The sequence below is a fragment of the Oryctolagus cuniculus genome, chromosome 7, assembly GCF_964237555.1.
Source record: "Oryctolagus cuniculus chromosome 7, mOryCun1.1, whole genome shotgun sequence".
Taxonomy (NCBI): Eukaryota; Metazoa; Chordata; class Mammalia; order Lagomorpha; family Leporidae; genus Oryctolagus; species Oryctolagus cuniculus.
Genome location: NC_091438.1, coordinates 109,374,570 through 109,395,206, shown reverse-complemented (window position 1 = coordinate 109,395,206; position 20,637 = coordinate 109,374,570). Strand labels below are relative to the sequence as shown.

The following is a 20,637-nucleotide window of genomic DNA, read 5'->3' as shown; positions in this document are numbered from 1 at the left end:
TCTTCCAGTAACGGGATTGAAACCTTGGGAGCCATCCTTCATTCTCTCCTCTCCTTTGCTTCTTCTATATATCTATTACATTACCAAGATTCATATATTTTCCACTTGATCCCTTCCTTTCCAGTTCCGTTACCATCTCAGTCTAGGCCCTTGTCTAACCACGCATGGCCTACTATAATGACTTCTACCTCTCCCTCTCATTTATCTGGCCCATTATTACCACTCTAAGTGTTCTTCAACACTGCACTGTACACCTGACTCCCTACCACAAGTCATTTTAATGGCCCCTTACTGATCACTGAATAAATTCCCAACATCACAGCCTGGTATTCAAGGCCCTCCACGATTCTTCCTTTCCAGCTTCATCACCCAGCAGCTGAACTGGAGGACATGTTCTGCACTTTTCAGCTGTCACAGTTTTGGCTTGAACCATTTCCTTTGTCTAGATTCCTGCTCCCATCCTCTTGGGTTATCTAAGCCCAGGCTCTCCTTCAAAGCTCAGCTGATGCCTGCAGGAAAAGTAATTCCTGATGGTTGGTAGTTTACAGTGAGTCCGCTTCTCTTAAGTACTACAGTGCTTGGTGTATATACTAATCATGTGGCAATTAGCATGTGCTTCTTTCTTTTGCTTTCTATCCTTTTAGATATGAAAATGTCTTTTTTCCCTTTTCTCAAGACTTACTTATTTGAAAGGCAGAGTTAGAGAGAGAAAGGGAGAGACAGACCGAGAGAAAGAGATAGATATTCACCTGCTAGTTCACTCCCCAGATGGCTCCACTGGCCAGGGTTGGGCCAGGCCAAAGCCAGAAGCCAGGCCTTCATCTAGGTCTCCCACGTGGGTGGCGTGGATCCAAGTACTTGGGCCATCGTTTGCTGCCTTCCCAGGTACATTAGGAAGCGAATGTCAGGACTCAAACTGGCACTCATATGGCATGCGGGCATCACCGACAGTGGCTTAACCTGTTTCGCCACAACACCAGCCCCCAAAATGTCTTTTCAGTGAGAACTAGATCCCTTGAGTGCACGGACTTGGTCATATTTCTCCACAATTCCAGGACCGATGGTCTTTTTTTGTTTTGTTTTGTTTTGTTTTTTGACAGGCAGAGTGGACAGTGAGAGAGAGAGAGACAGAGAGAAAGGTCTTCCTTTTGCCGTTGGTTCACTCTCCAATGGCCGCCGCAGCCAGAGCGCTGCGGCCGGCGCATCGCGCTGATCTGATGGCAGAAGCCAGGTACTTCTCCTGGTCTCCCATGGGGTACAGGGCCCAAGCACTTGGGCCATCCTCCACTGCACTCCCTGGCCACAGCAGAGAGCTGGCCTGGAAGAGGGGCAACCAGGACAGAATCCGGCGCCCCGACCGGGACTAGAACCCGGTGCGCCGGCGCCGCAAGGCGGAGGATTAGCCTAGTGAGCCACGGCGCCGGCCCCGATGGTCTTTTAAATAAAGTTTTAGGTCTAGAAGTTCACCTTGCCCTGCTGATCAACGCTGCAAGTCTAGGGAGTTGTTCAAACACACTTAGCAGCAAGTTAAAGCCACAGCCTTGTATCTGTTGGTACTTAACAGAGTAAATTAGAAGGGTAGGCTTATACAGAGTGGCAGGACTGGGGGACTGTGGCTCTTTTTGATAAGTTTAGGTATGGCTGAGCTATGCTGCCCGATGAGGCCTGTGCAGTGGCAACTGGAGGGCAGAGCTTTCTTCTGGGACGTTCAGAGATGCTTCCGACGTGATGGGACACCGCAGCCGTCCCACGCCTGCGCTCGTGCCGCATTCTTCACAGGCAGGCGGCTCCAAGATAACCAAGCAGGCTGGCTTTCTGACTCCTTGAGGCACTGGCCCAGAAGACCTGCTGCCCAGTCACGGCGACCAGCCAAAGGGCTCTCTCTTCTGTGGAGCGAGCCAGCACCCGCCCCTATCAGGAATTCGTGGAATAAGCAGCGCCTCAGGCCTTGGCCACCATCCCAGGAAAGAAGAGCAAGGGGCTTTCCACCTGCCCCTAGCCTAACCCGGGACGCGAGCCCTCTCGAGTTCCAGCCGCTCGTGCCCCGCCTTGTAAACCGGCTGCCTCCCTTCCGCGCCCAGGTCGCTCGCCCCGCCCCTCACGCTCGACGGGCTCGCCCCCGCGCCGGCTGCGCGAGCTGGCGGGCGGTGCGCGAGCACGTGGAGCGGAAGGCCGGAGCAGCCGCCCGCAGCTGGGGCGAGCGCGCAGGCGCCCTCCTGAGACCCGTGGCAGGCGGGAATCCCAACGCCGGGCGGGCAGTGGGGTAAGAGAGGGGGAATTCCTGGCGGTTCTGGTCCCCGAGCCGGTGTGGGAGGCGCCACGAGCCAGCGCGGTGCAGGCTGCCTGACCCCCACCCGCGCTCCACGACCCGAGGCCTCCCCCAGCCCAGCCTGCAGGGTGTTCTAGGGTCCGGTAGGGGACGCGGCGGCGGCGGTGGTGGTGGTGGTATCCCCTGGTCGGAGCGGGCCTGGCCTCCTTGTCCCTGTGGTCCTGAGGGTGTGGACCTCCGGAGAAGGGGGGAGACGCGTCTAGAGGGGTCGTTGTTGCCGCATGCGCTCACCCGGCGAACTGCGCTTCTTGGGTAGTGTTTCCACCGTGGGAGAATCTTGCCGGCTGAGAGGATCCGGCTCGGCCCTGGGACGTGGACGGAGGAATTCTCTTCCTAGATGCGCTGTCAGGGCAGAGCAGGGGCGAGAGCCCACTGCCACTGCGAGGCAGCTCGGTGGCGAATGCACGGACGAGGTAGTTACCCAGCTTTGCTCTGCAGGTGGGAAGTCAGAGAGGGGTCAAAGGCTCACTATCTTTCCATCTGCTGGTTCACGTCCCAGATGTCTCACTTAAAATCTTTAGCCTCAATAAAATGAGGTCCCTCCCCTCTGCTTGCACACATAACCCTCCTGCATTCAGCAGATATCTCACCGTCACCTGCTTTCTAGATGCAGGGAACAGAGCAACGATTAAGGAAGCATTTTTCTACCTGACAAATAAATGCAATTTATTTATTTATTTTTTAAGATTTATTTGAAAGGCACATCAACAGAGAGAGGAGAGTAAACACACACCACACACACATACATACAGGTCCTTGGGCCATCTTCTGCTGCCTTCCCAGGCCCATTAGCAGGGAGCTGGACTAGAAGCAGTGTAGTTGGATCTGGAACCAGCACTCTGACATGGGACACTGGTATGCAGGCAGTGACCTAACCCATAGCAACACAATACTGGCTCCCAGCTTTTTTTTTTTTTTTTTTTCCAACTGGGTAACATAGCTGCAGAACAATACTATACCTAAATCACAATTTGTTACTTGTGATTTATCACAGAGTAAACATGTCTTTTTGTCACCACTCAAATCAAGAGAGAACACTCCGATGTCTCAGATGATATCCCTGGAGACCCCTGCCAATCACCACTCCTTTTTTGCTTCCTGAAGCTAACCCCTTGGCTGATTTCCAACAACGCAGGTTCGTTCTTTTTTTTTTTTTTTTGACAGGCAGAGTGGACAGTGAGAGAGAGACAGAAAGAAAGGTCTTCCTTTTTACCATTCGTTCATCCTCCAATGGCCGCTGTGGCCGGTGCACTGCAGCTGGCGCACCGCGCTGATCCGAAGCTGGGAGCCAGGCGCTTCTCCTGGTCTCCCATGGGGTGCAGGGCCCAAGCACTTGGGCCATCCTCCACTGCACTCCCGGGCCACAGCAGAGAGCTGGCCTGGAAGAGGGGCAACCGGGACAGAATCCGGCACCCCGACTGGGACTAGAACCTGGTGTGCTGGCGCCGCAAGGCGGAGGATTAGCCTAGTGAGCTGCGGCGCCGGCCCGTTCTGTCCTTTTATGAGTCTTTTGCAAATGTGTTTTTGGGTGTCTAGCTTTTTTTTTTTTTTTTTTTTTTTTAAAGATTTATTTATTTGAAAGAGAGGGAGAGGAGAGACAGAAAGAGAGAGAGATCCTCCAACTGCTAGTTCACTCTTTAAATGGCTGCTATGGCTGGGGCTGGGCCAGGCCGAAGCCAGGAGCTTTATCTGGGTCTCCCACATAGGTGCAGGGGCCCAAGGACTTGGGCTATCTTCCAGTGTTTTCCCAGGTGCAATAACAAGGAGCTGGATCAGGAGTGGAGCAGCTGGGACTCGAACCATTGCCCATGTGGGATGCTGGCACTGCAGGTAGTGGCTTTACTCACTGTGTCATAGCACTGGCCCCCAAGGTTTTTTTTGTTTTTTTTTTTTAAATGTGTTTGAGATTGTTCCATGTTATATATAAGAATACAATTTCTGGAAGTGTAAAGAATTAGGAAGAAAATTTAAAACAGTAGTGGTACAAACAGTAAGTGGAGGGCATTGTAGTAGGGTGTGAGGGATGATCGCTGCAAGGAGAGTTGTGATATAACATGAATGACAAAAGATGAGCCAGTGAGTTGGGTTAGCTTCCTGGGAGCGAGCATCATGGTACGGTGGGTTAAACTGCTGCATGGAGTGCCGATGTGGGTCCCATTGCTCTGCTTCTGATCCAGCTTCTGTCTAATGCTCCTGGCAGGCAGCAGATGATGGCCCAAGTACTTGGGTCCCTGCAGCCTGTGTGAGATACCTATATGGAGTTCCAGGCTCTGACCTCGACCTGGCCTAGCCCTGGCCATTGTGGCCATTTGGGAAGTGAACCAGTGGATGGAAGATTGATTTATCTCTTGCTTTGCCTTTCAAATGAATAAATCAAAATCTTAAAAAAGAAAAATAACAGAGGATGCTGATACCGTCATCCCATATGGATGCTGGTTCAAGTCCTGGCTGCTCCACTTCCGATTCAGCTCTCTGCTAATGTGCCTGGGATAGCAGTGGAGGATGCTCCAGATACTTGGACCCCTTGCACTCACCTGGGAGGCCCAGAAGAAGCTCCAGGCTCCTGGCTTTGGTCTGGCCCAGCCCTGGCTGTTGTGGCCATTTGTGGAGTGAACTAGCAAATAGAAGAGCTCTTTCTGTCTCTCCTTCTCTCTCTCTCTAGCTCTGTCTTTGAAACAAATCAATAAGTAAATCTTGAAGTTAATAAATAAATGCTTGAGTCATTCTGCTTGATTGAGATGCTAGATGTCATTACTTCAGGAATTGTTCATGGATTTTTTATTTTATTTTTTAAAGATTTATTTATTTATTTGAAAGAGTTACACAGAGAAAGGAGAGGCAGAGAGAGAGAGAGGTCTTCCATCCAATGGTTCACTCCCCAGTTGGCCTCAACGGCCAGATCTACGCTGATCCGAAGCCAGGGGCCAGGGGCCCAGGGACTTGGCCATCTTCTGCTGCTTTCCCAGGCCATAGCAGAGAGCTGGAAAGGAAGTGGAGCAGCCAGGTTTCTAACTGGTGCCCATATGGGATGCCGGCGCTTCAGGCCAGGGCGTTAATATGCTGTGCCACAGCGCCAGCCCCAGATGTTTTTATGCAAATAAGAGTGATTTTAGCCCAGTAGGTGGAATGTACCAGTTTTTCCTTTCATTTTCAGTTCTGTTATTATTTTTATTTTCCTGAAAATATTTAAATTAATGTATATCCTAAGGAAAAAATGGAAAAAAAAGAAACATGTATTTGATTAATTTTTACCATTTTTGTATTTTCTCGTAAGATTTGGAGCTCTTCCTGATGACTTTTGCAAAGGTTTGTTTCTCAAAGAAAGTTGGTGTGCTTCCTACAAGTATCATTTAAAAGAAGAGAAATAAGAAAATAAAACTGCAGTAATTGTTTTAGTGGAAGACTTAACAAACTAAATATAAAGACAGAATTCTTTTGTTCTGTTCCAAAGGTGAAGCTCCCATGTGTACCTTTAGCTGGGCCTGGAGGTGGACATATGCTAGCTGGAACTCACTGGCTACTATTGACCTGGCTCTGTTGTTTCTTCTCTCCGAAATACTCCTTGTGAGAGCACATCTAACCTGTATCTTTAGACTTGTTGAGCCCCTTTGACAGGAAGGGCTAAGGGATGTGGAACTTAACACTACCCCTTCCCTCTGTGCCAGTCCTCCCGCTCAATTCTCAATCTTTCTTCTTAGTTTAATAGCCTTGTTGTTACAGGTGGTGCCCTGCTAAATCTTGGTATCTTTTTTTTCTTCAGGCTACTTCTTCACAGATGTAATGAATTTTTACTCCTTGGAAACAAAGCATCATTTGAAACCATCTCCAAATTCCAAAGAAGTGATGACATTCCCCTGATCAAGTAAAGAAGTGATTGACTTGGTGCTAAAAGTGCCTGGCCCTGGCCCTGTTTTACATCCCCGCCCTGACTTTGAGGAACCATGGAGAAATGGTACTTGATGACAGTGGTGGTCCTAATAGGACTGACAGTACGGTGGACAGTTTCTCTTAATTCTTACTCAGGTAATACATTTCTGACTGTTTAAAAGACGGGCAAATATAACTTTAAATAGCTCTTTTGGCTTGTTTTTGTGGTCACAGTTTAGAGTTTTCTTACTAAGAGAAGAATTTTAATTGGTGTGTCAAGAAAATACATCTAAACGTCTAATTCTAATAAAAAGTATGTGTGGTAGCTAAATGGGCCTTTTGACTTGAGAAAACAAAAACATATTCTAACTGGAAAGATGACACATTCAGAGATGATTAAGTATGTATAGACATTGCAGAAAGACCTGAGTCAGTACCCCAAAGGCTGGAGTAGAGCCAAAGGAGGAGTAAGATTAGAAATGGGGGCGGGGGGGTGATAGAATGTGGTCCTGGAGACTGTGGGGTAGGATTAAATTTAGCTCTGGGAGTATTTATGTATTTAAGATTTGTTTATTATTTATTTGAAAATCAGATTTACATGGAGAGAGAAGGAGAGGCAGAGAGAGAGAGGTCTTCTGTCTGCTGGCTCACTCCCCAGTTGGCCGCAAAGGTCAGAGCTGTGCTGATCTGGAGCCGGGAGTCAGGAGCTTCTTCCGGGTCTCCCACATGGTTGCAGGGACCCATGCCACAGTGCCAGCCCCTCTGGGAGTATTTATTTAGCACTTCTCGTGTTCAGATATTGTGCTGGGTGCTTGAAATACAAAGGTACTTCAAAAATTTCATGGAAAATGTCTATGAAAAACTGCATAGATTCCAAACATTTTTTTGTCCCAAAGTAAACATCTTTTAATTCCATTTTCCATGAACTGTTTGAAGTACCCTTGCACAGGTGAATATCCACTACTCAGATAGGCTACAAATTGATAGGTAAGTGGTCACAGTACCATGTGATAGCTATGACATAGAAGTATGTTTGGTGTATTATTAGAAGTGAATGAGTATACATTAGGGAAGACTTCAGAGATGTTTGATTTCAAGGTTTGAAGGATGAGTTGGAATTGTCAAGCAGCTCAAATGGGGAACGTGTTATAGAGCAGGAACATGTGCAAAAGACAGTGCAGGCATGAGAGAGCATGGTTATCATAGGTGTTCAGTATTGTGGTAGCATAAAAAGATTTCTGAAAGAAAAAGTATGGGAAGGCAGTGGCAGGAGATTTGGTTATTTAGTTGGCTAGACAAATTACTTGGTTGTAGAAAATAACTTATGACAGGGAGATGAGTCAGTAGTAGTAATAATAGTAGTAATAGCCGTTAGAGCTCTTTTTTGAGTATTTACTGTATGCTGGACACTGTTTTCTTTAGTACTTACCACAACCACTGAAGGTAGATAATATTGCTCATTTATAAATGGAAAGTGAGATAACCAATAAATGAAAACTGATGCAGATATAATTGTGTTTGATTTCAGAGTCAGTGCTTTTATAATTGCGCTCTGATTTCTGACAAAGAAGAGGCCTAAGCCAAGTCAGTTAAATGCTCACTGAATTTGAGGAATCTTGAAGAGGTAAAATCACTTTAAAGCAGCAGAAACTTGGCCTCAAACTTTAGTTATTTCACCCATTAGCTTCCTGATCTTGTTGTGGAAGTTTCTTTCTTCTCTTTAAAGATTTATTTATTTATTTGAAAGACTTAAAGGGAGAGTAGGAGAGACAGAGAGGTGTTCTATCTGCTGGTTCACTCCCCAAATGGCTGCAACCATCCGTGGTGGGCCAGGCTGAAGCCAGGAGCCACGAGGAGCTTCATCCAAGTCTCCCACGTGGGTGGTCAGCATTGTAGGTGGCAGCTTAACCCTCTATGCCACAGCACCAGGGTGGAGTGGGGGGCCCCAGAAGTGTCTTAATTTCTGGAAGCCTCAGGTATCTCTTGCAAAGTGAGAGTATTAATACATACTTTAACAGGTTGTTGTGAGGACTACTTGAAATAATAGGTAAGCATTATGTTTGCTTTTTTGATAGTGTAGTGATACAGTCAGCACATTTAGGGTTCATAGCTTACCCCCTTTGATTTCACATTAGATTATTTAACCCCAAAATGTCAGAATGTCTGCTGTGCAGAAAATGGTCCTTGCTGGTGACTAAACCTTCAGGTCGAGTCTTTGGGTCGACCCAGAATAGTAAATGGGATCTTCCCTAGAGAAGTTCACAATCTAGTGAGTCAGGCAGACATGTAAATACAAACATATAAAGGGTCTTCAAAAAGATTGTGCAAAATGGAATTAAGAGATGTTTATTTTGGTGCAAAATTTAAAAAAAATCCATGCATTGTTCTTCGTAATATGCATTTCCTGTGAGCTTTTTGAAGAGCTCTTGGTTACATTACTACATTCAAATGTAGTGTGGTATGAACAGCACAGACTGGCTACACAAGAGATTTCTAGTACAGGCGAGAAAGCTTCGAGTGTAACAGTGAAGCTTTTTCTAAAAGAGAGAAGGATTTTACTAGGGAGAAAAGGAGGTGAGGAGAGGTAGGGGGAGACAGCATGAACTGAGACGGATTGCTCGTTGAGGAATGGTGACAGCATTAAGTGGGAGTGGAATACAGTGGGCATGCTAAGAGGAAGATGAAGTGGTGACATAAATGGCCTAGGTGGAGCCATACTAACGTATGAGGGCTCTATCTTTTGGACGATGCAAGTTTTTAAGCATAGGGGTCACATCATATTTCCTCCATTTTGTTTTCTTTATTTGAAAGTCAAAGTGACACACAGAGAGAAACACAGACAGAAATAGATCTTCCATCTGTTCCCGTCTTCTGCTTCACTCCCCAAATGCCTGCAACAGCCTGGACTGCACCAGGCCAGATCGAGGATCCTGGAACTCCATCCAGGTTTCCCGTGTGAGTGGCAGGAAAGTAAGTACCTGAGCTGTCACTGGCTACCTCCCAGGAAGTGCATTAGCAGGAAACTGACTCAGAAGCAGATCCCAGGCACTCTGATGTGGGCTGCAGGCGTTCCAAGTGGCAGCTTAGCCGCTGTACTGCAGGTTTGTTTCTTTAAAAGACAGCTCTCAGTGCTGCGTGGAGTTGGGAGTGTGGGAGGTGAGAGTGCTGGTAGGCAGATTACACTGGCAGCATCTGTGTGCATTGGCCGTAAGTGAGTTTATGTATTGGTCTGTATTGGTATATGAGTATTGGTGCACACAGCTGATGGCAGTGGTCCAGATGAGGGATGACGAGGGCCTAGACCAGGTCGCTAAATCTGAGCCACATTGAATGAACATCAGCAGAATTTAATGGCCAATTGTATGTGAGGATAAATAAAAGGAGGAGTTTGAGAATGGCTTCTTGTTCAGATACTGAGGCTCAAAACCAAGTGGTAGAGTAGATTCAGCAGGGAAGGTAATGGATTTCGTTTTGGGTCTCTGAAGATTGGGCTGTATTCTAGTCAGCTGGAAAGGGTGAGTTCTGAGAGAGAGAGAGTTTGGCTGGAGGTCTAGGAGTGCATAAATCCATCTTCAGCTGGCCCTGGAGAACACTTTATTACTGGGGTTAGGGAGGCTCTGACTTCACTCTCCAGGCAGCTCCCTGGTGAGCTAGGGCCGGCTAATTGCATGGCTTCTTTTTTTCTTGGCTAGAACCAAAGTAGTCAGGTCCTATTTTGGTTCATTTCTCTGTGAGCTCACACCAAGCATCAGATCTAGAGCAAAGCAAGTGCAAGAGATGCATTAAAATTTTTTTGCTCCAATTCTGGAGGCAAATTTTGTGTGCATCATCCATCCTAAGCTTTTCTGGTATTGGGGCAGTTCCCTCCTAGGAGAGTTCCTGTGATTCCACATCCTTTAAAACATTTGGGTACTGTTAAGTTTTTGAAGTTTTGTCAGTGTGGAGTGTGTTAAATGATATTTCATTGTGGTTTTGAGATTATTTCATTACTGATGAGATTGAACATATTTTCATGTTTATTAGCCCTTTGTATTTCCTTTTCTGTGAAAAACTTGTTTATACCATTTGTATATTTCTATTAGGTTTTCCCCTTATATGTTGTCTATTTAAATATATATACACAAAGACACTCCAAAAGTTCATGGAAAATGGAAATAAAAGATAAATTTATTTTGGTTCAAAGATTTTGAAATCCATGTAAACTTTTTTGTTTATATATTATTTTTTCCTTTCCTCATGTGTTCTCTATTCTGAAAGCTAACCTTCAAATGAGTTGCAAATACCTTTTCCCAGTTTGTGGCTTGTCTTTTCATACTCTTTTGCTGAACACAAGTGTTTAATTTTAAATAATGTTATTAGTCTTTTTCCCTTGTGATTTGTGTTTTTTTTTTTTTTTTTGTATCTTCCAGAACTCCTTCTGTACTCGTAGGTCATGAAGATATTTTCCTAAATCCAGAATTTTTAAGTTTGTCTTTCCTAAATTCTGATCTCCTTAGAATTGATTTTTGTGTTTTAAGTTATGGGGATTCACTGGATTTTTTTCACTTGGATAATCAATTATTTCAGCCCACTTATTGAGTAGTCCAACATTTCACACTAATCTGTGTTACAGGTTCTGTCTTTTTAAGATTTTCATATACACATGGTTCTGTTTCTGACTCTCCATTTTGATCCATTGGCCCAATACTGCCATGTCTTATTACTGCAAGTTTATGATAAATCTTGGTATACGATGGAGCAAGTTCTCCCACCTGATAGTCCTGCTTTGTGAGTGTCTTGACTGCTCTTGGCTTTGTTCTTTCCTGTTGTAGTAGGCAGCATTTCTAACATGGCTCCCCAAAGCTGTCCTGCCTTCATAATCTGTGAAAATGGCATCTCTGTTGGAGTGGCTAGATTTGTCATATGGCACAGCTGACTTTAAAATAGGGGGTTGCATTGAATTATCCAGTGTGCCCAGTGCAATCATATGAGCCCTTGAAAGCAGAGGACTTTCTCCAGCAGAAGCGGACACTAGAGAGATTCAAAGCAGAATGACCCAATGATGTTGCTGGGGCTATGTGAGAAGGTTGCGAGTTAGCAAGGACACAGGAGTCTCAGATCGGCAGCCGCAAGGAACTTGTATTTGTGCGTATAGTCCGAGTGAGTGTGGGAGTAGATTTTCCCACTGGGTCTTCAGATGAGAGATGGGCTGACACCTTATTTTGGATTTGTGAGACCCTGAGCAGAAAACTGAGCTAAGCCCACCTACACTGTGTTTCTTTGTTTTTCAAATGTGAAGACTTTTTTTAAGATAAGTATTTATTTTTATTTATTTGAAAAGCAGAATGACACACACACACACACAAACACACACACACACACACACACAGATCTTCCATCTGCTGGTTTACTCCCCAAGTGCCCACAATAGCAGGGGCTGGAATGAACTGAAGCCAGAAGCCAGGGACTTCATCTGGGTCTCCCAGGTGTCACTCATACTTCTGACCTAACTAGCTGTGAGATAACAAAAGGATATCGTTTTAAGCCCTTCCCCCGCAAACTGTTGTGTAGCAAAAGAAAGTTAATATACACCGGTATGTGTCTTTTAGATCATACTAAGTCCTGTGAAATATCTTGTTGGGATTTTGACTGGAATTGTAAAATTCTGTATTGTTGATGAATCTTGGGGAGAATTGACAGTCATTACTGGAGCTTCTAGTTCATTAACATGTATGTTTTTCCATCTGTTTCTTTAATGTCTTTTGTTTTTGAAATATTTATTCAAAAGACAGAGTTACAGAGCAAAGTAGACAGAGAGAAAGAGGTCTTCTATCTACTAGTTCATTCCCCAAATGGCTGCAATGGCCAGAGCTGAGCTCATCTGAAACCAGGAGCCAGAAGCTTCTTCTGGGTCTCCCACATGGGTACAGGGGCCCAAGGACTTGGGCCATCCTCCACTGCTTTCTCAGGCCATAGTAGAGAGCTGGATGAGAAATGGAGCAGCTGGGACTCGAACTGGTGCGCATATGGGATGCCAGCAGGCCATCTGCTGCGCCACAGCACCAGCCCCTCTTTAATGTCTTTCAACAAAATTTTATAATCTTATACATCCTTTCTGAGATATAGTCCCAGGTTATCTTCTAGTTTTTTCCTCTGTATTGTAGATGGTATGTTTTTTTCTTTTTGTTTTAAAGATTTATTTATTTATTTGAAAATGAGTTTTTTTTTTTAAGATTTTTCATTTATTTTAAAGTCAGAGTTACATAGAGGGAGAAGGAGAGGCAGAGAGAGAGAGAGAGGTCTTCCATCTGCTTGTTCACTCCCCAGCTGGCCAAAATGGCCAGAGCTGCACTGATCCGAAGCCAGGAGCCGGGAGCTTCTTCTGGGTCTCCCATGCAGGTGCAGGGGCCCAAGCACTTGGGCCATCTTCTACTGCTTTCCCAGGCCACAGCAGAGAGCTGGGTCGAAAGTGGAGTAGCTGGGACTCAAACTGAAGCCCATACAGGATGCCGGCACTGTAGGCGGCAGCTTTACCTGCTACGCCACAGCATCGGCCCCATGAAAATGAGAGTTATAGAGGGGACCGGCTCTGTGGCATAGCCGGTAAAGCCACTGCCTGCCATGCCTGCATCTCATATGGGTGCCAGTTCAAGTCATGGCTTCTCCACTTCCCATCCAGCTCTCCGCTATGGCCTGGGAAAGCAGTAGAAGATGGCCCAAGTCCTTGGGCCCCTGCACCCATGTGGGAGACCCAGAAGAAGCTCCTGGCTCCTGGCTTCGGATCGGCACAGCTCCAGCCGTTGCGGCCATTTGGGGAGTGAATCAGAGGATGGAAGACCTCTATCTCTCTCTCTCACTCTCTGCCTCTCCTCTCTCTGTATAACTCTGACTTTCAAATAAATAAGTAAATCTTAAAAAAAAAGAAAGAAAATGAGAGTTATAGAGATGGAGGGAGAGATGAAGAGATAGATAGAGATCTTCCATCTGCTTGTTTACTCCTCAGATGGCCGTAATAGCCAGGGCTGAGCCAGGAACTCCATCCACGTCTCCCACATGGGTAGCAGGATCCCAACATTTGGGCCATCCTCCGATGCTTTTCCCAAGCCTTTAGCAGGGGGCTGGATCAGAAGTGGAGCAGCAGGACATAAACGGTAACAATATGGGATGCCAGCATTGCAGGGGTGGCTTTCCAGCTATAGCAAGACACTGACTCCAACAATGTCTTTTAAAAACTTTCTAAATTTTTTTTTGCTAGAAAAGTGTAGTTGACTTTTTTTTTTTTTAAAGATTTATTTATTTATTTGAAGGAGTTACACAGAGAAGGAGAGGCAGAGAGAGAGGTTTTCCATCCACTGGTTCACTCCCCAGTTGGCCACAACAGCTGGAGCTGCACCAGTCTGAAGCCAGGAGCCAGGCGATTCCTCCAGGTCTCCCACACAGATGCAGGGACCCAAGGAATTAGGCCATCTTCTGCTGCTTTCCCAGGCTATAGCAGAGAGCTGGATCAGAAGTGGAGCAGCTGGTACCTGAACCAGTGTCCATATGGGATTCCGGCACTGCAGGTGGTGGCATTTACCCACTATGCCACAGCACCAGCCCCTGTAGTTGACTTTTTACATTGATTTTTTAAAAACATTTTATTTATTTATTTGAAAGGCAGAATTAAAGAGAGTGAGGGAGACAGAGAGAGATCTTCCATTTGCTGGTTCACTCCTCAAATGGCCACAATGGCTGGGGCTGGGGTAGTCTGAAGCCAGGAGCTTCTTCTGGGTTTTCCACGTGTATGGCAGGCGCCCAAGTACTTGGGCCATACTCCATTGCTTTTCCAGGTACATAAGTAGGGAACTGGATCAGAAGTGGAATAGCTGGAACTTGAACCAGAGCTCTAATAGGGAGCTAGTGCATAGTGCTGGCCCCAACATTGATTTTTATATTTTGCAACCTTTCTAAAACCCATAACTATAATAATTTATCTGAGTGACCTTTTATATTATCTGTAAAATCAAATAATCTGTGACTACTTACAGTTTTGTTTCTTCCTTTTTACTATTTTACCTTTTCTTATTCTTGTCTTTTTATCGCTAAGTCTTTCATTACCATGTTGAGTGGACATCAGCCATCTTTATCTTCCTGATTTTACTAGTTGCTTTTAACTTGCCATTGAATACATTTTTGTTCTTGTTAGCATTGAGCCAACCTTGCTTTCCTGGAAAACCCTATTTGCTTGTTATGTATTATTATTATTTTTTTAAAGTATATTGCCACATTTGGTTTACTGATACTTAAGGTTTAGCAGTTCAGCTCATCAATGAGATTGTCCTGTAATTTTATTTCCTGAAAATTGTTTTTCAGGGCCTTGGGGTAGAAAATGCCTTTGTCAAGTTTGATATAAAAGTTATGCTAACCTCATAAAATGAATTAAGGAATAGTTCCTCTTTTTGTAAATTTGGTATGGTATAGAAGAGTGGTATAGTTTGTTTCTTAGATGCTTGGTAGCACTTGCTAGTACAACTACTTGGGCCTGGAATTTGTGGAAAAGTACTTAGTGATTTCAGAGTTCTTTAATGGTTATAGAACTGTTTGGGTTTTATTTTTTCTTCTTTTTTTGAAGATTTATTTATTTATTTGAAAGACAAAGTAACACAGAAAGAGGTAAAGACAGAGAGATCTCCCATCCACGGGTTCACTCCCCAAATGGTTGCAACAGCCATGTCTGGGCCTGGCCAAAACCAGGGTCCAGGAACTCCATCCAAATCTCCCATATTGGTGGCAGGGACCCAAGTACTTGGACCATTTTCTGCTGCCTGCCCAGGTGCATTACCAGAGAGCTGGATGGGAAACAGAGCAGCTGGGACTCTTAAGAGGGAGTTCTGAGCTCCTGGTTTTGGCCGGGCCCAGCCCTGGCTTTTGTGGACATCTGGGAAGTGAAACAGTGGATAGAAGATCTCTGTCTCTCTCTCTCACTCTGCCTTTCTAGTAAATGAAAAAAATAAACATTAAAAAACTATAACCATTCATACAGGAGAAGTATAAAAGGTAAGAAAACATGAGTGATTTTATGCCAATACATTTACATATGTAGGTGAAATGGACAAATTCCTAGAAAAATATGTTAACAAAAATAATTCAAGAAGAAATACATATTAAATATTAGTAAGCCAATATGCTTTTTTAAAAAAAGACAGTATATCACGTTGTGGTGCAGCAGTTTAAGTTGCTGCTTGCCACATTGGCATCGGATTCCAAGTCCCAGCTGGGTGTCTTGTGAGCACTGTGGCCATTATCCACTGCCTTCCAGAACAGAACAGAAGGGGTAGGAGCTGAGTTAGGAACTGGACCGAGTGTGCCAAGCTGTTCATTTTGGTTCCTCTGGGTGTCCTTCCATATTTAGCAGTAAGGATGCTTGCTTCCTCTCGGTTTAGAGTGAGCATCTCTCTCTCTCTCTCTCTCTCTCTATCTCTATCTCAACATTTATCTATGTATTTGAAAGGCACTGTTAGAGAGAGAGAGGGACACACACACACACACACACACACACAGAGAGAGAGAGAGAGATGTTCCATCTGCTGAATCACTCCCCAGATAGCTACAACTGCCAGGACTGGGCCAACCCAAAGCTAGGAGCCAGGAACTCCATCCTGGTCTCCCAAGCACTTTCCCAAGTGCATTAGCAGGGAACTGGGTTAGAAGTGAAGCATCTGAGACTTGAACTGGTATTCAAATGGGATGCTGGCTTTGCAGGAACCCGCTATGCCATAATACAGTCCTCTACTTAGTAAGAACTTAAAAGTTTTTATTTACCAGCAGTTTATAAAAGAGGGATTTTATTATGAGAAATTTTAACCAAATTCTTTTAAAAAAATTTCAATGTAAAGGCAATTTGTATGTACAATTAATAAAAAATGACTTGTTGGGGCTGATGTTGTGATGCTAGTAGCCCATATTGGAGAGCTGATTGGAGTCCTGGTTATTCCACTTCTGGTCCAACTCCTTGCTAATGTGCCTAGGAGGGCAGCAGATGATGCTCCAAGTACCTGAATCTCTGCCACCTATGTGGGAGACTTTGATGGGATTCCTGGCTCCTGGCTTTGTCCTGGTCCAGCCCTGGCTATTGTGGCCATTTGGTAAATATACCTCTCTCTGTCTTTCTCTCTCTCTCTCTCATACCACTTTCTATAAATAAATCTTTATAAAGCATTTATTTATTTATTTGAAAGGTGAAATGACAAGGGAGAGGCAGAGAGAGAGAGAGAGAGAGAGAAAGTCTTCCATCTACTAGTTCACTCCTCAAGACCGAAGCCAGGAGCCATGAGATTCATCTGGGTCTCCCACGTGGGTACAGGGGCCCAATCACTTGGGCCATCTTCCTCTGCTTTTCCAGGTGCCTTAGTAAGAAGCTGGGCTCAAGCAGTGCCTTAACCCACTACAACACAGTGCCAGCCCCAAATAAATAAATCTTTTTAAAAAATGATTTGTTCTTTAAATTTGACCATAATTCTGAATTTAGGAGTTAATAAAATGAACATTTAAGAAGTGCGTCAAGCCCATTCTCCTGAGACAGGATCAATGCCCTGTAAATATGTATTAGTGTGTTTTCTTTATGTAATTCTGAGTCTCATACCAATGAATTTGTAGAATTAATCACTGTGGAAGGAATCCTTTTCGCCTTTCCCAAGTGCAGCTCCCACAGGTGCAGTTGGGTTGTCCTTCTGGGTTGCTTTAAGGGCACTTTAGCAGTTTTAAAAACTTAAGTACTAATTTCATCGCCAGTGTCAGCTGAATTTATTGAAGTAGGTCAGACTCTGGATAGAAACTTGTTTCCCAACTCTAAAGAGACTCATTATCCATTCTTCTATTTGTTAGAGAATGGTAATAAATTCTTCCACATTGACCAGAAGTCTGGAGCAATTTCAGAAAATCTGGTTAGTTGGGTTTTTTTTTTTTCAGGTATAAGAAATTACTTAAGATTCTCTCTGACTTTTATTATCCCAGTGGACCAAAAACAAATAAAAACAAAGCAACAAAAACAATTCCTCTCTCCCTCTGAATGAAGCCATATTGAATGGTTGTGTAGAAATATGCACCAACCCCTCTGTAACGTACACACACAAAAATGCAATTGATTCATTTTTGAAAAGTTTATTATAGGCCATTCTCTCCCTTCCGTTTAGATTAATTAAGCAAATTTTTAATATACTACAATATGGCCTAGTAATATGGTTCTTCTGAACTCTTGAAAAAAACTTTGTCAATAGGAACTAAAATTCTAATTTGGGTAGCAGTTAGGGAATAGTCCAGTTACATGACGAGGTATACAGTACTGAAAGCTAAGTGTTTTGATAAGTCAGTCGTTAGCTGTCAGTGTGTTTTTCACTTCTAGGGGAGGATTCTTGGAGGACATAGAAGCTGAGGTGATCCTTGAAGGTTGGATATGAGTTGATGGAAGAGATGTGTGGATTAGGGAATAAGCAGCTTGGGCAGAGGCCTACCACATTAGTTTTTTAACCTTTTTTGTTTTCTCTTTTTAAAAGATTTATTTGTCAGAGTGACAGAGAGAGGGGTTGGGAAGAGACATAGAAATCTTCCATCCCCTGACTCACTCCCCAAATGCCTGAAAAAGCTGGGGCTGGTCCAAACTGAAGCCAGGAGCCAGGAACTCCATCCGAATTTCCCATGTGAGTGACAGGGATTCAAGTACTAAGGCCATCATCCACTGCCTCCCAGGTGCAGTAGCAAGAAGCCACATTGGAAGCACTGAGTAGCTGGGACTCCCAGGCATTCCAGTAGGGCATGTGGGCTTCCCCAGCAGCTCACTGTACCACAACACTGACCCGAGATTTAGAATGTTAAAGTGTCATGGTAGTTTCAAGACTTTGTTTTTTGCCAAGAAACAATATGTGGCATTGTGTTAAAGCAACTTTCTCATAATTACTTGGTCTGAGGGCCGGCGCTGTGGTGCAGCAGGTCAAGCTGTCACCTGCGGCGCCGGCATCCCATATGGGCGCTGGTTCATGTCCTGACTGCTCCACTTCCGATCCAGCTCTCTGCTATGGCCTGGGAAAACAGTAGAAGATGGCCCAAGTCCTTGGGCCCCTGCATCAGTGTGGGAGAACTGGAAGTAGCTCTCAGCTCTTGGCTTTAGATCAGCTCAGCTCCGGCCATTGCACCATTTTGGGAGTGAACCAGCAGATGGAAGATCTCTCTCTCTCCATCTGCCTTTCAAATAAATAAAGATAAATCTTTTTTTAAAAAAATAATTAGTTGGTCTGCCTGCACAGTGTCCAGCACGTGGAAACTCAGACTGATAAACTCAAGTGTTTAAATCTGCTGTCACACTGATTATATCAGCATCTTGCTGTCTCAGTGCGAATCTGCCCCGTGTCATGGAAAGTCTGCTAGATAGCATTATATCCTGAGAGTACAACAATGACTAAGATGTGGTTCCTTCTGAAAGATTGAGGGTGCGTGTGTGCATGTATATACTGTGGGTAATTTCTTCTGCCACTCAGTGTATATGTACTATGGATTGTAGATCTGCTTTCTCATGACTGTCTTATAGATGGGGTGTCTCCTTGGATAGAGATTCCAGCGTTTAAAGAATATTGTTATAATCCAGCCATTAAATCCAAACAGTTCACATAGTACAGTGTAGAACAGTTGGAGAGAATCTGGCTTTGATTTCAGTGAGCAGTACTACATTCTTCAGAAGTGTGGCACACCTTCCCAGTGGGTTAATAAATATAATTGACTATATGTGATTTTCACTTTATTTGCTGATCTCAAGACCTGTGACTATACTGTACGTCCTTAGACCTTCTCACAGTTTTGCAAGTTAATGAGTAAGTGTTTGCTGTTTACTAAATGGGAAGAGCCTTATGTCATTTTGAATCATTTAAGGATGATAACCAGGCCAGCATCGTGGCTCAGCAGTGTAAGCTGCCTCCTGTGATGCCGGCATCCCACATGAGTGCAGGTTTAAGTTGAAGCTACTCCACTTCTGATCCAGCTCCCTGCTAATGCACCTGGGAAAGCAGCAGAAGACGGCCCACATTCATGGGCCTCTGCCACCCACCCAGGTGACCAGGATGGAGTTTCTGACTCCTGGCTTCAGCCTGGTCCAGCTTTGACCATCATGGGGATTTGGAGAGTGAACCAGTAGATGGAAGATCTCTTTCTCTCTGTCTCTCCCCTCTCTCCCTGTAACTCTGCCTTTCAAATATACACATATATTTATATAATTGTTATATAAATATATATAAATTATAATAGTTAAATTTTATATATAATATAAAAATTATATTTATATAATTATATAAAATATTAAAAATAATATAGTATATAAATATATTTATATGTTTATTATATAATATGTATTTATATTTTATATATAATATATATAATTATAAAAAGGATAATAACCTACTTAACCAGGTTGTGAGGCAGTATAGAGTAGGACCTGAGAGTGTAGACTATGGAGCCAGTCTCCCTGGGTTCAAATTCAGACTCTGCTACTTATTTCTTGAGTGACTATTACCTTTTTTTCCAACTAAAGTGGAGATAATAATAGTAATGCTTATTTTGTAAGGTGGTTGTAAATGGGACATGGTAGGTACTATAAAATGTTGGTTATTAAAGGTCTACTATCCTTTATTTATAATTTTAAAGTAAAAAAATGAATCATGAACTTATAGTTTTTACATAATGAATTTGTCAACAAAGCTTGATCTGTCTTTGTAACATAAAATCTGTATTTGTTTCTACACTTAACCTTAATTCCCTCATACTTAGTTTGTAAAAGCCCATGGTAAAATGCAGCTGTTTGTGGTCACTATGTTCTGGTACTTATTGGACAGTGTAGTTGACAGTTTTTGTCATGAAGTAAAAGTAAACTTAGATGTAAGTAAAGCTCCTGGTACCGTCTGTTTATGGAGTGCTGCCGTGTGCCAGGCACCATAGTGAGTACTTAGATCAGTTGTCTTCTTCGTGCGCGTGGCCTTCTGTGCAGGTTGCATAGATCCTGTCTGAGTGTGCTGGCGCCTGGTGAGGGTATGTCACCTGCCTGATGTGAAAGCCGCTGAGTGTGCTGGCAGTGGGAGGGTTCACAGATCAGCCCTCTGACTTTTTTGGTAAACTTTTGTGCTTTTTCCATGACCTACACTGTCTCTATTATAATACTTAGCAAGCGTTCATAAGGAAATAAATTACCTGAGATGTTGAAGTGCATGATTGTTTTTACCTTTCGTCTTAGGTGCTGGAAAGCCCCCTATGTTTGGTGATTATGAAGCTCAGAGACACTGGCAAGAAATTACTTTTAATTTGCCAATCAAGCAATGGTATGGATAATTTTAACTGGCTTTTACTGTTTTCACAGTTCATATAGTTTATTTAAAGGTACGTGAACACACAGTGTTCTTCAGCCCGAGTACCCTCTTAGGTATTTATTCGCTTACACATATTGTTTT

At 44.0% G+C, this 20,637-nt stretch overlaps 1 protein-coding gene across 7 annotated transcripts in view; it reads left to right on the top strand.

Moving 5' to 3' along the window:
• Positions 1-2,125: 2,125 nt before the first annotated feature.
• The window catches only part of ALG6 (ALG6 alpha-1,3-glucosyltransferase), a 57,957-nt gene continuing 39,445 nt past the window's right edge, over positions 2,126-20,637 (top strand). The window contains exons 1-5 of one of the 7 annotated variants that reach the window (XM_070078361.1): positions 2,137-2,263; positions 4,081-4,159; positions 6,090-6,352; positions 7,725-7,820; positions 20,424-20,508. In XM_070078361.1, coding sequence (XP_069934462.1) covers positions 20,441-20,508 — 68 coding nt within the window. In that variant the 5' untranslated portion in view covers positions 2,137-2,263; positions 4,081-4,159; positions 6,090-6,352; positions 7,725-7,820; positions 20,424-20,440. Of the gene's footprint in view, positions 2,264-3,323; positions 3,465-4,069; positions 4,160-6,089; positions 6,353-7,724; positions 7,821-20,423; positions 20,509-20,637 lie in introns of all 7 variants that reach the window. The other 6 variants (XM_070078360.1, XM_051857674.2, XM_008265130.4 and 3 more) reach the window with 6 other exon arrangements.